The sequence below is a fragment of the Microchirus variegatus genome (assembly GCF_963457635.1).
Source record: "Microchirus variegatus genome assembly, chromosome: 2".
Lineage (NCBI taxonomy): Eukaryota > Metazoa > Chordata > Actinopteri > Pleuronectiformes > Soleidae > Microchirus > Microchirus variegatus.
In genome coordinates this window covers 21,887,204-21,904,092 of record NC_139803.1, presented here as the reverse complement: position 1 = coordinate 21,904,092, position 16,889 = coordinate 21,887,204, and the positions used below count along the sequence as shown (strand labels likewise).

The following is a 16,889-nucleotide window of genomic DNA, read 5'->3' as shown; positions in this document are numbered from 1 at the left end:
CTGTCACACATTATAGCTATAGCTATTTATTTGTTTAAAGGGAACATATTATACCCTATTTCTCCAAGTTAACCTTGTTCCCTGGAGTCATAATGAACATGTCTGTGACATGTTTTGTTCAAAATACCATATGGGTGAAGCACCACAGCAGTTCAATCACCCTGTAGAAACAGCCCTGTTCAGAACGCTCTGAAGGACCTTAAAGGTCCACCTTTAAGTAAAACGAAACTTAAGGGGCAGGAAATTACATCAGCCACAGAAGCTACTGGGAGCTAACAGCAGTTAGCATGTATCCACTGGACGGATAAATCCTCTGAGGCTGGAAGTTTGTGTAGGACTATGTGCTGCACTGTGGAGCCAAGAATAAAACTTTTCGCGGACTTCCGGTTGCCCTCACCAGCACTCTCACATGTTTAAGCGACAAAGCAGAGCTCCGAGACAACAATTCCAGGAATTTAGCGCCTTTGTGAAGTCCCAATGAGCATGGAAGTCAACATCGCGTGTTTCATCTCCTGTACTAAGACTGAGGAGGACCACAAAAAAATGAGTGAGTCATCTTTTTTCACACTTTGCTGACTGATAGGGCCCCCAGAGTCCCAAATACAAGGATTTAAATAATTAAAAAGTTGATTTTGCATAATATGTCCCCTTTAAGACTTAAGCTTTAGGATTAGGGTTAGAATTAGGTTTAGGTTAAAATTAAGGTAAGGCATTTATAAAAAAAAAAATAATAATAAAAAAAAATTATATGCAATATCTCTTGCATTTCTTATCTATTATGTCACCTACCAAGTTATGCAAGTAACTGACAGACAGGCTGTCCCTGCATTTACAGATATATTACTTCTGTTCACAAGGACCAAACAAAGACAGAATAACAACAAAAATCAACAAAAGTTACACACTGCTGCTTTAACTCGACAGTCACATCATGTACTACATACTGCACCTTTAAATACTATCCAGTATCTCACCATTGAAGCGATCAATGGCCTCTTGTCTCAGCGCTCCTGTGACGCCTCCATCAATTCTCTCATACTTATAACCTTCATAGTCCAGGAAATCTTCTAATAAGTCCAGCATCTTAGTCATCTGCAAAGAGGGGAGGCAGAGAGTGAGTGTGTGTGCGTTCTTCTATACTTGATAACCCAGGCACACACATGCACAGCTGGAACTGTTGGTCTGCAGCTGAGCCTTCTGCTTGTGTCATGTAACATCTGTGAAGACATAAGTGTCCATCTGGTGTGTGCCTCTGCTAATGCATAGTGTATGTGTACCTGTGAGAAGACCAGGACTCGGTGGCCCTGCTCTTTCAGTTTCCTCAGCATCTTCTGCAACAACGTCAGTTTCCCAGAAGCCTTTGTGAGGGCCGAGCCCTCGTACGCACCACTGGGTGTTTTTTGGGCTTCCTAAGCAACAAAAAGATCACACAAACCTTTAGTGTGGGGGAAAAAAGATACTGCGAAATCTCAAAATATCATATACCACATTTCTTTGAATGTTTTTTTGCCAAATGTTTGAACACATTTCCAGAAACTGAGGCTCTAGGTTCCCAAAAACTCATAAACACATAATGAAAAGAGTTTGTCAAAACTCCATTAATCTCTTGCCAAATGAAACACAGGGCTCAAAACCATGGTCTCTCCTCTAAAAAATGATTCCTTCCACCAAAACAATACACACAGATGTTCCATGCTTACATCTTACATTGTATCAAATTAACACCGATGAGATCAAATTCAAAACACCACCTTCAAGAGTGTGCGGAAACATGGTTACTTTTATCACTTTTGGTGACATATAGGGTTTTTTTCCCACAGAAATTGCATTTGGAGTATAAAATGTATAAACAACACCAATTTACATACTGGGTATAAGTCATACAAGGCCTCTTTTGTACATAGATACTTGATTGAAATATTTGCACAGACGTAACACGAGCAAGATTAACTGGTTAACTGGGATTTAGGGTGTTTTAGTGTTTCTAGATGAACAGTTTGTGTGCAGATATTTTGTATAACTATGATTTAGAAAGATGTTTGAGAACAAAGGCATTGAATACTTAGAGTTTCATCTAAAGTCATGGTGTTGATGCATGAGGTTCCAGTTTGTGCGTGTATAAAACAATGGTAGAAAAAAATACAGTGAAAAAGCACAACCTTACACCACCACAAGGTGTCACTGTTGTGCAGTCTAAAAACAAAACAAAAAAAAGGAATCAAATAAAAGTGTCAAAAATCCAAATGTGAATATATAAATGATCTTTCACAGTATCCTCCTTTACAATACTCCTCTTGATTTAAAAATTGTAAATTGTAAAGATATAGAATTTATGACAATTTGAGGTTTGTGTTGAAATAGGTTTGTGTAACCGAGTGTGTACTGTTTATTTAAGTTAATAATATTTCCACATATTATTACAGGTATTAGATGGAAAATCAATAAAGAGAGTTGAAAAGAAAAAAGAAAAAATCTGTGTATGTGTACCTGTATTTGTTCACTCTTTTCTGACAAGAACACTGACCCTGACAATTTGAATTGTAGTAAGATTAAGGTTAGGGTTTAACATTAACTGACTGTTGTTAAAGGTAAGGGATAAGGCTTTCAGTAGGCTGTCCAAATTAATGTAAATCAATGTGAATCATTAAAAGGATAGCTATGTGAAACTGTGTGTGTGTGTACCATGGAGGCAACAGGGAAGAGGTAGGGATGGTTGCAGCACTTTTTTAGGTCCATCATGATGTTGAGCAGCGACACCTGGTTTCCTCCACCTTTTGAGTTCAGAGCCTCAAAATTCTTGGTCAATATCAACTTGTAGTATTTCCTGTAATCAAAAACACAAACACAGAACGATGTATTGATTGCATCAACGTCATAGTTCCTTTTTTTGTCTCCTCTTTACCCTTAATCCTTCAGTTTCTTACCATTAATGATTAAACATTTATTTTCTTCCACTGGTGGAATTACAGTAAATCTAACCCTGTGGTTTACTGTAATTTTCATTCAAACTGGCCTCAATAAAATATTTTAACCAGGAGGCAGGCCATGTGGTTATTTCAATCACCAGCCTACATGTACAGTATATTTCCCCTTTCAACGTTGCCCAGTGTCGTACTTCTGCATGGGGCTCAGCTCCACTCGGACAATCAGCTCGGTCTTGGAGGGCATGTTCTTGAAAACGTCGGCCTTCAGCCTGCGCAGCATGTGAGGCCCCAGCAGATCGTGGAGCTTCTTAATCTGGTCCTCCTTTGAAATGTCGGCAAACTCCTCCAAGAATCCCTCAAGGTTACTGTACAGGGTGATGTAAAGTCATACTGGTCATGATTATCATAAAATATCTGACTGTAGCTGTAAAGAATAGTTTTACCTGTACATAATATTTTTTGCGTGTGGTGTGCGAAGTCTTACTTGAAGCGGTTGGGTGTGAGGAAGTTGAGCAGGTGAAACAACTCCTCCAGGTTGTTCTGTAGTGGAGTTCCTGTCAGCAGCAGCTTGTGGTCGATCTTGTAGTCGTTCAGTCGCCTGAAAAACTGCAAACAAAGTTAAGAAAAGGTTAAACTCCTTCTTATACTTCGATCAATATCAGCATTTTGGTACCTTGTGGGAAAGTACATCAGAAAATCCTAAAATTAACAACAGTAATGGGTCATTTTTTTAATTTTTTTACTGCCTGGTTTAAATTAAACAGAATGTGACAGAGAGTCAGGTGTGTGGAGAGGATCACTGGTGAGAACCTGTCCCACATTTAGGACATTTCCAGAGGTATGAAACATCCCTGCAGACCCCTAACACCCTGCACACTCCCCTCTGGTGGGCGATATATGACACTGTACGCAGCACAACCAGCCGACACAATTCATATCCTGACACTGTAATTATTTCTGTACTTCAATTATACTTATATAAGTACTTATTTGTTGTTAAATTTGTATGTGTTATTTATGTGTAAGAACTGTAGCCATCATTCCCCATACGGTTTGTACATTCAATCATTCTGATAATGTGCAGTGGTTGGATTTGGTGAAATAAACTGAAATTAGGGATGGCAAAAGGTAGTGAAACTGAAAACAAACAATTTTATGTATTGTCAATACATACTAGAGTCAGTTTTAGTTTGGTCTTCCTCTGGACAAACAAGCTGAGTTACCTTGGACTGGTTGTTCTTAAGGCGGTGAGCCTCGTCTACCACCAGACACGCCCAGTCGATGGACTTGAGTGCCGTCTGGTCAATTGTCACCAACTCATAGGACGTCAGCAGAACATGGAATTTAATAGGAGCTTCCCTCTGCAGGAATAGAGATAAGGACAAGAGGACGAGGAGATCAAACGACAAGGGCCGCGTTTCCCAGATTCGATCTTTCTTAAGGACTTAAGAAGGCTCTTAAGAAGGAATGGCTAAGAAGGAGCGCTAAGATACGGGTGTTTCCCAGACGCGTTCTTAACTGCCTTCTTAGGAGAACCGTAAGATCAAGCCAAAGAAGCTTCTTAAGAAGCTCTTAACGAGAGCTGTTCACCACGGTGGTGCTGAAACTGAATCAATCGATGCCAGGCAAACCGATCACCCACCGCTTTATCAGCGCATAAGTCACACTAAACGCCCCGTGGTCCCCCCACACAGGTGCAATTAGGCTCAGGGGCACCTGCAGGAATTAATGCTATGGTACGCACGCCCAGCAACGTTACACAGCCCTATAAAGGCTAAGTTACCTTTAGATTTGTTCTAGCGTGCCGTTAATGTATGGCGTTTTGACAAGCACACCAGTTGTCTACCTTGTTATTGCCCATCTGGAATAACTCCTCTAGCTTTACTGCGTCCATCCTCCATCCTTTCTATTGTCGTTGTTTATAAGAACTTGCGATATCCATGATGAGTATTGAGTTAGTGGATTAGCTTCACATCATGTGCTGATAACCATATATTTATAAAATAAAAAGAAAAGAAAAGAAAAGAAAAAAGAAAAAAAAAGAAAACAACAAGTAGCCTAGTTGCACGTCTATGCGCGTCTCTCCCGCTCAAACAAAGTGTTTGCATGTGAATAAAGCATTAAGTTCATTTTGATAACGTGTGTGTGTGCCATCAGGTGTATCCAAGTAGTAATCAAGCCCATTAGCGCATATATACCCCCCGTGAATATTGGCACACACATGTGAGAATGGAAGAAATCGGCAGCAAAAAAACCAAGCGGGCACCGTCGTTTACCGCGGAGAAGATGGGCGTGTTGGTGGACGAGGTGTGGCAGCACCGTGAAGTTTTATTTGGTGGCACTAAAGGAAAGAAAAACATCACGGTGAAGAACCGTGTATGGCAGGCTATAGCGGAGAAGATGTCCCCCTCCAGCCCATGTGGCCTGCGTGACTGGGGTGCTCTGCGAAAGAAGTGGCAGGAATTCCAAAGCCAGACAGGGGGCATTGATGTTGAGGGGACGAGGCCTCTCAGAAAGTGAGGAATTATATTATTTTATTATTATTATTATTATAATAATTTTATGTGTAGTACTATAAACTCATAAACGTGTAATTCAATAACAGTTTTTTCTTCTCCACTATTAGCCTATGTTTCTTGCGCCAGTGGTCCACAGCTATGAGCGCATTTCAACATTGAACATTGTTTTATTATTTCAAAAAGTGGAGAATATAAATTTCCCTGATGCGGCTTGATCACTGTAACCTAGAAATGTAGACGCCCCTAGCGGCTGTGATCACTGAACATTTGATCGCTAAGAAGGCTGTTAAGAGTGGGTCAGCTCGATATTACGTTTCCTTCTTAGTGAAAGATCTTCTTAAGCTAAGAGCGACTCTGGGAAACACGTTCTTCTTTCACAGCGTTCTTAAGAGCGCTCCAAAGAAGATCTTAGCGTTAAGAGCTTCTTAACGAATCTGGGAAACGTGGCCAAGTTATGTTTGTGTATTAACTATGTTTCTTCTTGTACTGTTTTGTGGCAGAGTTTTGGAAAACAAAAACAATTGTTAAACAATCATTCTCATTGATAACATGGCAGATGTGAAAGAAATTATAGCCATTCATTTTGATTTTGTGGGGACATTAGACAAACTTTTCCAGCTAAAAACCCAAATTCACCAATCCCCCACACCAAACTCCATAGAGAAAATCAGCAATTTCACATCAAGGCACATAGGAGTGGTTAATCCGCTGATGCCTCCATTAGTAAGTTCAAATGTGTTATTTTGTGACTTCGATGACTTTGAAAGTCTTTGTTCGGATTTACCTGGGTAACATTACATTACCAAACGAGTCAGCAGTAGACCAGCACCTCCAGTTATCCTTCAAGCTAAAATTGTTGATTTTCTCTATGAGGGAAAGTGAGTAGTTTCCAAACTTCAGTTCCCAGCCAAAAAAATACATCATAGCCTTAAGGAAGCACAGTATTAGGTGACGTATTATGAAGTGGATACAATTAGTTTTCTCTTCCGTCTTATATCACATAACTATACTTTTCAGATCGAACTGTGTCATGTTCACTTTCTTTCTCACCCTCAGTTTGAAGGCCTTCTTTCCTCCTTTAACAGCCGTGTCGTCGAAGGAGAACTCGTTCTCTCTGATGATCGCTCGACTGTCCTTGTCTCCGGTGTATGTTACCACATAGAAGTCGGGCGCCCACATCTCAAACTCCCTCTCCCAGTTGATGATGGTGGAGAGTGGAGCGCTGACCAGGAACGGGCCTTTTGTGTGACCCTGAGGAGGAGCAAGAATACACTCCGTGCTAAAATATCAGCATGACAGGGAGGAGGAACGAGACAACAACAAAAGTACAAAGCTCTGGTACCTCTTTGAAAAGTGAATAGAGGAAGACAATGGTCTGGATAGTTTTGCCCAGACCCATCTCATCTGCTAGGATAGTGTCTGTGCCCTGAGCCCAGGAAAACCTCAGCCAGTTCAGACCCTCCAGCTGGTACAGATGCAGCGTCCCGCCTGTCGATGTGACAAAGTCTGGCTGCTCTTCGTATTTTATCGTAGGCTGGAAGAACAGAGAGGATATATTTGGATAGTTTTCTTTTTTTTCCTTCGGAAAATGCAAGATTTGGTGAGAATTTGTGTAAAAACAGGAAGCTGTTAAAAATCTTCAAAGAAGCTGACTCACATCAGTGACTGGTGAAGCAGGAGATTCCTCTTCACCCTCTTGGTTTTTGCTCCTCATCTTCCTCGGTTTGTCTGGATCTTCTTTCATTATTAAATCCCTGATAAACGAGAGATAATTCAATTTAGATATCAGCAAATAAATAAACATGAACATGGGCAGAAAGGGAGTCAGTCCTACCTGTGCCTCCAGTAGTTGGCCTTATAAATTGCAAAATCAGGGATTTGAAGGTCGTCTCTCTCCCAGGTACACTGGTCGTAGGTCAGGTCTCTCCACTTGACCAGGTAGTGGTAAATCCCCTTCTTGTCCACACTGGCAAAAACACAAAAATCCGAGCTCATCTGTCATTTTTGTGCCATGTACAGCTTGTAAAAAATGTATTATCATCAGCATATGTCGATATGCATAATTTAATAATCAGACAACTTTTCAACTCTGCGACAAGAAGATTTGATAAAGAGAGAGTGATGAGTTATGATGTGAAACTTTAACACAAATACTGGAAACTGAAAGTAAATTCTCCTACCTGTGGTTGATGATGCGGTGGATCATCATCCACTCTGGTTTGATGCCATATTTGTAGTACTGGTCGTCCATGATGGCGTACTGGGGATCCTTAGCTCTCCTCTTTTCGCTCTTTCCCACTCCATTCTCGTCCTCTCCTGAACCGTAATCAAGACTGGGAGGTTCATCCATGTCCGTCTTCCTCTGGTAGTTTCTGTACATCACTGAATGGAAGATTTCCATCTGGAGGAGAAGCAAGTATGAGCAAGTGATCAAGAATACATGTATTTTGTTCTTTTTTAAAGTTTTATATGTCTGGTCTTTTCTAACCTGGAGCTCAGTGATCCATGTACAATGCCAGTAAGACTGTCCCACTAGCTTGACAAAGAACTCCCTCTCTGCTCTTCCCTTCATTGGAGGTGGTGGTGGAGCATCAGGTGGTGCATCAGGAGCAGGAGGAACAGGAATGGGAGGAGGAGGTTCTCCCCACCTCCAGTGGAGGATCTTCTGGACACGGCCTTTGATTGGTGGACACTAAGGCAACATTTGATAGATTATATGAAGAGGAGAGCACAGATTTGTAGCTGATGTGGGACGATTTTTCCTAGATAATTAGGAAATGAGCAGCTTGGATGATAATAAATAATGATGATAATGATGATAACGGTGAGTTCCAGTAGTTGGAAGTCAGAATCTCCAACATAGAAATTCAGAGCAACCTCACCCACCCCGACATGGGATTACGAGGTGGCCGTCATCGCTATTTTTACAGCTATCTTCACTTGTGTTGTATTTGTTTCAGAGTAAATCAGTCATAAAATAGATCAAATAGTACTGTTCAATTTTTATCGGTAAAATGTTGCTAGCTGTGTGCGTGTGTGCTAAATAACAACGCATTTTTATCACTTATAGTGAACAACGGCTAGATATGTCAACTCAGAGGTGACATCACCCAGTTCTGCCATCGTCTTCCTATATAACAGGAAGGTAGCAGAATAGAGCTTAATGTAATTGACTTCAGTCATATATGCATGATTGCCTTATAAATTGTCAATTCCTACACATTGTGTATGCTTGTAAATGAGTAATTGAGTTAGTATAGCATTAACTAGAAAACAGAGTAACTAACCATGCATCGTGGACACAACCATTCTCCGTTGGGAATCTCCGGCAGCGGTGGGTTTAGACAGTGGATGTGGTAGGACGAGGTGCAGGTGTCGCAGCACAACAGTTCCCCTCCATCTTTACACACTCGACAGAACTCCATGTGGTCGTCGTCTTCATCCTCCACACCAGTCGGGACCCCGAGCGCAACGTCTGCTATCACTCTGTCCTCGCTGTCCTCCTCGAAGTCCTCAAAGTCCTCGTCCTTTGCTTCCCACTGGATTCCCTCTTTTTCCTGTCAAAGGATGAACAATGGTAATATTTTATTTTAACATTGAGGTGGGTTTATTGGCATAAATTGAATATACTACTCATGAGTATGTTTGAATAGTAAGTGTTTTGTGTGGATTTTAGGCAAGAGCTTTGCTTTAGAGAGACCTGCAGCAGTCTGAGTGGACAAACCAGACAGAGTGTGATTTTTTTGTGTTCTGAAGTGGAAAATGACTAAACAAACAAAGAAGAACAGCATTTCTGGTATATAAAGGCCACCATAGTTCCCTGACACTAGTGGGAGAGGGAGGTGTGAGGAAGTTCTCCATTTGTTGCAATCTTCAGTCTAACCATTAGATGTCAGCAATTTGTACACGCTAGAACTTCTTGAACTTATATATGTTTCAACTGAGCTTACTGTTACAGTAATTGAATAGATGTACACCCATTGAACCACCTCAAGTATCTGTCTTTGTCTGGGCAAGAGCGTGTCGAGTGTGTGTGTGAATGGAGGTAGCTCGCTCTCTCTCTCTCTCTCTATTCTGTGATGCAACTACAAAGAATCTATTCATCTCCAAACAAGTAAAAACAAACCACTTCCAACCTTTTTTTTCACAGTGAGGTGTAGTGATTAAAGTCTCTTGCAGACAGATACATGAATAAGGACACAAAGCACAGCCATACAGTACATCGCAGAATATGAAAATAAATCAGTCTCATGAGATAATGAATTTCAAAAGCTTTTAAATTTATAGCACTGACATTGTTGTTTGCTTTGAAATTAATTGTACTTGCCTCACCATTCACTTTTGTTAACTCTTATTTTCTTTCTTTAGCTGCCCTGGCTCGTTTCATTCTGTTTCTGTGATTTGTAAACCTGCCTTCAGATTTCAGCCTGATTGTATACTGAAACGTGGATGGGCAACTATTGAAGACATTCCTTGAAAAGATGCCGTGCTTGGTGAAAACGTGTTAAGAAGTATTAAGAAAGTTCTGCTTTCATTTGGATAAGGGCTTTCATCCAGACAGGATCAGATGTGTTTTCCATGGTTTTGTACTCACACAGTGCGGGCAGCTCCATTTGCCCTCAGGGGCTTTGTCCAGCTCAGGCTCGAGGCAGACGAGGTGGTAAGCTCTGGGACAAGTGTCACATAGGATGATCTCCCCGCCCTGCTGACACACCTCGCAGTAGTCCTGATGGTCGGTCTCATAGCCCTCACCTTCCTCTTCACCTTGGACTGGAGATGACACATGAAGATGTGCGACAGAAAGAACTTACAGATTAGATTATGACATGCATTCACTGTAGCATTGCTTTAATAAACTGATGTAATGTCACAGCATATATTTCAATCTACAGTTGCATACATTTTCCTGCATTTATGATGAATTCAATTCAAACATCTGCCTCTCAATCCAAACAATAACAAAAGACACTTCTTAACAAGAAGTTAATCAAAGCTGTCTTGACAGACAGACATGGACATGTTAGACTGTATATCATTTATAACTACATACATGCTGTACATATAAAAAGCCATTTTCCTTACCTTTCTTCTTCTTCTTTGCAGGCCGTCCACGCTTGTTCTTCTTGACGCGGCCTGAACTGTCGGAGCGAACCGAGGAGCTGTGGACACTGGAGTCCTCCTGCTCAGACTGCTCATCCTCGTCCACGTCCTCACTCTGACACACAACAGGGAGCGAGTGAAAAACAAAGGAAATGTATTTATTATTGTTTGTTTTATTTAGCTCTGTCCAATGTAACTACGACACTATAAATGTAATACCCACCGAGCAGCTCTTCTTCCTCTTTGCACTTATGGGCGACAGTTTGATACGAATAGGTGCCATCTTTTTAGCCTTCGCAAGAGCCTTTTTCTTGTCTGAGACTCGAGGACTTTTACTGCGCTTCTTATAGCCAGGGCCTGCATAGAGAAGAGTATCATATGCAGTGTTTGACATGAAACAAGTATTGTGCATGTTGCATTAGAAAAGTGTGAGTGGAAATGTGATTCAAAGTACACTCACGTTATTGTCTGGTATTAGCACGTAAACCACAACATCAACAGTTGAAAAGATGTCAGCATGTGTTCATGATGACTTCTACTGTGTCATGTGCCTGTGCATCTGTACAATGTCATGTGATCTTGGGTCAACCTTAACTGGAAACTACTTGTTCCATGTTTCACTGATTTACAACATGAATCATAACAAGAAAACTTTTTTACTGTGCTGGGGTTTCATTGTCATTTTTTTTTTTTGCTTTATTCTTATATTTGACTGGATATTGTGTTCCATTTCTTTTACAATGTGTAATAGCTGTGTTTGTTTTGTATCATGACTGGCATTTTAATATTTTACTACTTTCCACATCCTGGATGCGTACGACCTCATGTGACCACATTGAAATTGGATCTGGTTTCACCTGCTCTATCGTTCAACTACACGCTAATGCACTGTTGGAAAGTATAAAATGATGATTTTAATGAGTCTGAGTGCACAGATCTGTCTGACGTAAGCATGTTTGTGTGTGTCGGTCTCTGTTTTTATCTACGAGAGAGGGAACTATGGAGAGAAAGATAGAGCGAGATAAGGAGAGAGCTTGTGAGAGAGTGAGTGTTAGGAGAACCTTTGCGAGCTCTACTCACACTACTATAACATGAAATAAGTTTTTATTTATTTTTATTTATAGAGTCGCAGGATACTGGACACTGATTAGTGTAAAACATACAAGCAGTTCAGAGGACTGATATTGAAGCTGATATTGGTAGCCTCCTAATGTGTTTTTTTATGATCATATCTGAGGATCCACTCAGATTAGGACTGTTCGTATCATGTGATGAGATCACTTCTGTTCATACCAGGTCTGAAAAGGGCAGTTCCGACCACTAACCTTTGCCTTCTTTCGTCTTGGCCTTTCTGACCGGCGGCGGCTGTGGCGGCGGCTCGGGCGAGGTGGTCGCTGCTGAGACCTGCTCTGCGACGGCGATGGCGGCAGCCGCAGCAGCAGCCGCGACAGCAGCAGCATTGCCTTTGAAGGGGTTGTTGGAGCTGAACTCCCTCCATTTGGCCCCCAAGATGGTCATCATCTTTGACATGGGGATCTTCGGGTTTTTCTTGGCAATCATCGGCCTGGGAGTAAGAGAGTTGGATATCATTTTTAGGTGTTGAAGCAGAAAAAGCACAGATATCTGGCTAAACCTCAGTATTCTTTGTCAGTCATTAATGATTTAAATGATCCTTCTATTAAATAAATTATAATTGACGTCATTAAAAAATGGTATCTGTGTCATGACTGTTGAAGTGTTGAAGGAAGGACTTCAGGGACAATTTGAGAGGTTTCTATTGAATGTAAACTAGTCCCAAATTGGCCTAGATGCTCAGATGCTCTACTCATCCATGTGTCTGTGTATCATCACAATGTAAAAACAACTGTAATACCGCATGAACTGGCTGAAGGCTTTGTAGTTTGTGAGCTCCCTGTAGTCTTCCTCTGTGAAGGTATGATCAACATCCTCCAAACCCCAGTCCTTTGCCAGCTGCGCTGAGTTTTTCTGTTCTACTGGTTGCTGAAAAAAACCAAACAACATGTGCACAATCATGAGTCTGACAAAGACGGACTTGCCAAAAATGACACGCGTAGAAAAGGCTTTACCTTCGTTGATTCCTCTTGACTACTGTCACGGTCCCCTTCATCTTTTTTCTTCTTCTTGGTTTTCTTTTCTTTCCTTTCTTTATGTTTTTTCTTTTTCTTTTTCTCACCAGATCCATAGTCGCTGGCTACACTGTCTGAGTTCCCACCGTAGTCTCTTTCTCTGTCGGAGTCTCTCTCTACATCACTGTCCTGAGGAGGGGATGAAAAAGGGGGGAAAAACGCCATAAAAGAAAATCCAGGGAATAATTATAAATGCAGTGTGTTACAATTAACAATAAACCAATGGCAGTTACATTCAAACCACTGTCAAATCCTGATTAAGTCTATCAGCCACCCTCAACTCTCTGCACACAGGAAGTGAAATGTTTTAGACGGAGACAAAAAAAACAAAGAAGCCTCCACAAAGTGAATTTGACTGCTCAAAACACAGCCGTTCAGCAGTTTGATGGGATAATGATTCTTGTACCTCAGTCAGGTCTGATAGTATTGCTTGCAACAAAAATCACCAAAAGTCATACACAAGCTTTAACAAACGTACAATCTTCTTGCGTTTTTTCACTTTGGCAGGTTTCCCCTCTTTCTCCTTCTTCTTTGTGTCCTTCTTTTTCTTCGGCCTTCCTTTCTTCTTGCACGGGACCCCTCTGTCTGATTTCTCTGCCGCCTCTTCTAGGGAAAGGGCACCAAGGGGTTTAAGAAAGCATTAAAGAAAGACAGCTATCACAATCAGATGAACAATAATCTTTTCAAACCACTTCCCAGTGAGCTTGATAATCCCCACTGAACATAATTGCGCACAACAAAAGCCGCATGATAGCCACTGAGGCTACGACAACCTTTGACCTGATCTGAATGATGCCACATGCTAAACTTGACACAGCAATTAAAAGAGGTGCCAGTGGGTTTGACAGTTGGTGTCGCTATAGATTAGAGATAATTGGTTTATGACGATGCAAGTGTAGGGAACTGCAAACAAGATAGGAAGTCTGGCGCCACGAGGGGTCATAAAGGGGCTTAGCCCCCTCACAACAGTATTTTCCGTCCCCTCTGTTTCAGGTTTATACATCTATAGAAAACTATTGAGGACAACAAAATAATTAGAGATGTGTACGACTGCAGAACTACTCAGGAAATAGGTTAGGAGTCGCAAACAGATGGACTGGCGTTATGCAAGAAATCCTCAGTCTACATGCCTCCCGCTGCTGATTTTGACATAGAAAAGTCATTCATAAATACTCTGCTCTATTTATGTTCTTTTGTAGATAGTCTGTGCTCCAATTTATGTCTATTGGACTTTATAAAAGAGTCTGGTCTTTATTTAACTTCTTGACTCAGTTTCTAGATGTGTTATTTGGGGCATCTGAAGGGTACATTTGAGATTTAAAGGACAGTTTCATATCAAAATTTCAAATAGATCTCACTATGGTTTGAAGTTATTATATTTAAGGCATTTAAAGTATACACAGCAAATCATTTCCAGAATACCAGAGGCATTAAATGTAGATTAATTTCACACTATGTCATCATCATTTGACGTAACCGGACAATTCTCAACAGCCATTTTTTTTAATGTTTGATTTTTACAGTTTAATACAGAAAAAATATTGTGAATTGACTGTATACACTGTATGTATAAAGGAAAATGGTGCTAAATACCAATAACATGGCGTAAGTGTGAAGGAGCAGGGAGAAAATCCTAGTTAACATTGTGTATAATAGGGCTGTGTATTGGCAAAGATCTGGTGAAAAGACACATATCCCAATACAGGGATGACGATATGATATACTGGGATATATCGGACAAGATGATATATTTTTTCCCTTAAAAAATCCTATTAGTGTGTCAATATTTTCATACATTCTGAAAAACATATCTACTATGAAGTTTTTGTAAAAAAGCATATTTCTATAGGTAAATACTGCTAATTAATAGAGAAACCCACTGTAAAAAAAACAGTATCTGGGACACAGAACTTACAGGCAATTAGCATAATAATCTGCTGAGAAAGTAATGTAGCTGGGGAGAAATATTGTACGTATTTTTAAAAACCTTTTTATTCAAATAGATCCAACCTGTGTTTACATTAAAGAACTGTTCTCCTCACTTAAAAATAATGAGGCCAGTTATTCCCCATGGTACCTGGGTAAGCAGTTTAACCTACAGCCTGGAATGGATTAAATAGAGGGAGATGTTGCACCATTAAAGCCTCACCACAATATCAGCTTTTGGGGGTGGATTTTATTGCCTGTCTGCTTTTAGGAGTGCGCGCTCCCACGACCACCACCAAAAACAACAACAGCACAGTAGCACCACACTCCGTTCACCGACCCCGCTTTCTGAGAAGCGTGTGCCCGACGAAGACGCAGCCGAGGGCGGCAGCAGCAGGCACGCAGGGCTCGGTGATGCGGGGGGCCCTCCGGCAAGACGGCGCGGTCAACTGCAACGAGTGTTATCCTTTACCCCCGCGCTCTGCTGCTCCCACAGCGAGACCGTGACCACCTCCGTGACCGCTGCTAGAGGTCACGCGGAGGTTACGGTTCGCACTGACGGGAAGCATGACACTAATCTATGCGTCTGGCACGGGAATGACATGGCGGCGGGTCCGGATCTGAGCTAATGAAGTCCAAACACAAAGCGATGCATGATTCATGTGAAGGCAAACAACACTTCTCCTCCTTTTGTCAGTGCATTTCCTCCCTGTTATCGCATCTGAACCGTTAGTTTGTGTTTCCACGACATTTCCATAAACATAAACAAACAACCCCATGTTAACTGTCACAGAAACTTCCAGAAACCAATCATATTTTTTAAATCTAAAAATCTATATAAAATATTATTATTATTATAATATGTATATTGACTAATGGCAAATAACACTCATCTACGTGTTTGTTAAACAGGGGGTTTGATACCTGAGTGTTTACATTCTATTCTTTGGACAAAATCTGACAAGAGTTGAGCAACCACAACATTACGTCCGTAGCCTTAAGCCTTTTCAACACAAACTTTTACAATACTATCTTTTTCTTGTTTAATATTAAAAGGTTTCCCATAAACACGCCATTGTTTCAACAAACGAAACACCACAACTTTACACGCTGTACTATATATGCCAGGCCTGTGTGTGGCGCTGTAATGCTGCTACCAACGTACACCAAAAACAGAGAAGAAGTCATGTAGCATTCGCATAAAGCTTGTGTGCCGTGTTCAGAGGTAACACTACGACGTTATAGTTTTCCCAAAGTTGCGTATTGGTTGTATACATGGAAATAGCATTTTAGGGCGGATAAAAAGCTAATATGATACAAAAGTTTACGGGCCCTTAACAAAAAGCCTTTAGTATGTACTTGAGGCAAGGGCCTTACTTACAGCAAGTGGAAGCTTACTACACAAATGAAGAAGAACGACATCCTTTCTGGTTCTTGGAGAGTGCCACTGTAGTTTTTGGAAAAGCAAACGGTCCTGCATCTTGTACAGTCAGCAGCTGCACCATTAGATGACACTAATTCGTCCACACTGGACATTTATATATAACACATGCCAGTGCATAGTTCTGGTAACTTTAAATAGGACACCAGGAACCATTTTCGAGGAGCTAAATAGTTCCTACAGACTATTGTTTCCACCACGGTGCCTGAACCAACTCAAAGTACTACCCCCCCTGAGCAGGGCCCTTTTTGGGGCCAAAAAAACTACCCAGTATTTCCTTTAGCTCCTCGTTCCTGCAGTGGAAATGCACTTAAGTTGCCGGGAAAGTCCCTAGTTCCTGTAGTGGAAATGTGCCGTTATAGTGAGCAGAAATACTACCAGCTCAACAGTCACACCTCCATGATGTCCTGCAAAAAGAGCAGCAGTGTCCTGTTTTGTCCTGCCACAGCCACAGGAGCAGTGGAGTAGGGGTAGTGATTAAAGAATATCATCAGGCTTTTTGTATGTGCACATCAGATCATAGCATCATCTCCTCCTGGAAATCCTACTACACACACAGCCTCAGGCCACCAGGAGTCCATGCTTTTGCCAGCCTTTAACTTTGTTATCCTTCAGGGCGGACTTTCTGCCCCTGCAATAGCAGCAGCAGCAGCAGCAGCACAGTGACACTTGCTTGGGTGGCATGTCGTGCAGCTGTCATGAGGAGGATTATTAAGGGGCCAACTTTTTTCATGGAGGATAATAAACAGCTGTGGGCAAGTTTAGCAATCAAACTTTGTTTATTTTTCCACAGTCCTGTCCCATCTTTAACTACACGTGTGCACCAACTAGT

At 41.3% G+C, this 16,889-nt stretch overlaps 1 protein-coding gene across 5 annotated transcripts in view; it reads right to left on the bottom strand.

The window, feature by feature from the left end:
• The window catches only part of chd3 (chromodomain helicase DNA binding protein 3), a 54,888-nt gene that overhangs the window by 36,795 nt on the left and 1,204 nt on the right, over positions 1 to 16,889 (bottom strand). For 4 of the 5 annotated variants that reach the window (XM_083909015.1, XM_083909011.1, XM_083909012.1 and 1 more), the window contains exons 2-21: positions 13,169 to 13,296; positions 12,631 to 12,819; positions 12,417 to 12,544; positions 11,869 to 12,107; positions 10,767 to 10,900; positions 10,526 to 10,658; positions 10,038 to 10,213; positions 8,731 to 9,000; positions 7,932 to 8,135; positions 7,624 to 7,844; positions 7,278 to 7,409; positions 7,101 to 7,197; positions 6,786 to 6,977; positions 6,494 to 6,694; positions 4,148 to 4,285; positions 3,409 to 3,530; positions 3,116 to 3,289; positions 2,683 to 2,824; positions 1,278 to 1,409; positions 975 to 1,092 (exon numbers count right to left, since the gene is read on the bottom strand). In XM_083909015.1, the coding sequence (XP_083765141.1) occupies positions 975 to 1,092; positions 1,278 to 1,409; positions 2,683 to 2,824; positions 3,116 to 3,289; positions 3,409 to 3,530; positions 4,148 to 4,285; positions 6,494 to 6,694; positions 6,786 to 6,977; positions 7,101 to 7,197; positions 7,278 to 7,409; positions 7,624 to 7,844; positions 7,932 to 8,135; positions 8,731 to 9,000; positions 10,038 to 10,213; positions 10,526 to 10,658; positions 10,767 to 10,900; positions 11,869 to 12,107; positions 12,417 to 12,544; positions 12,631 to 12,819; positions 13,169 to 13,296 (3,270 nt within the window). The remainder of the gene's footprint in view (positions 1 to 974; positions 1,093 to 1,277; positions 1,410 to 2,682; positions 2,825 to 3,115; positions 3,290 to 3,408; positions 3,531 to 4,147; positions 4,286 to 6,493; positions 6,695 to 6,785; positions 6,978 to 7,100; positions 7,198 to 7,277; positions 7,410 to 7,623; positions 7,845 to 7,931; positions 8,136 to 8,730; positions 9,001 to 10,037; positions 10,214 to 10,525; positions 10,659 to 10,766; positions 10,901 to 11,868; positions 12,108 to 12,416; positions 12,545 to 12,630; positions 12,820 to 13,168; positions 13,297 to 16,889) is intronic. The other variant, XM_083909013.1, reaches the window with a different exon arrangement.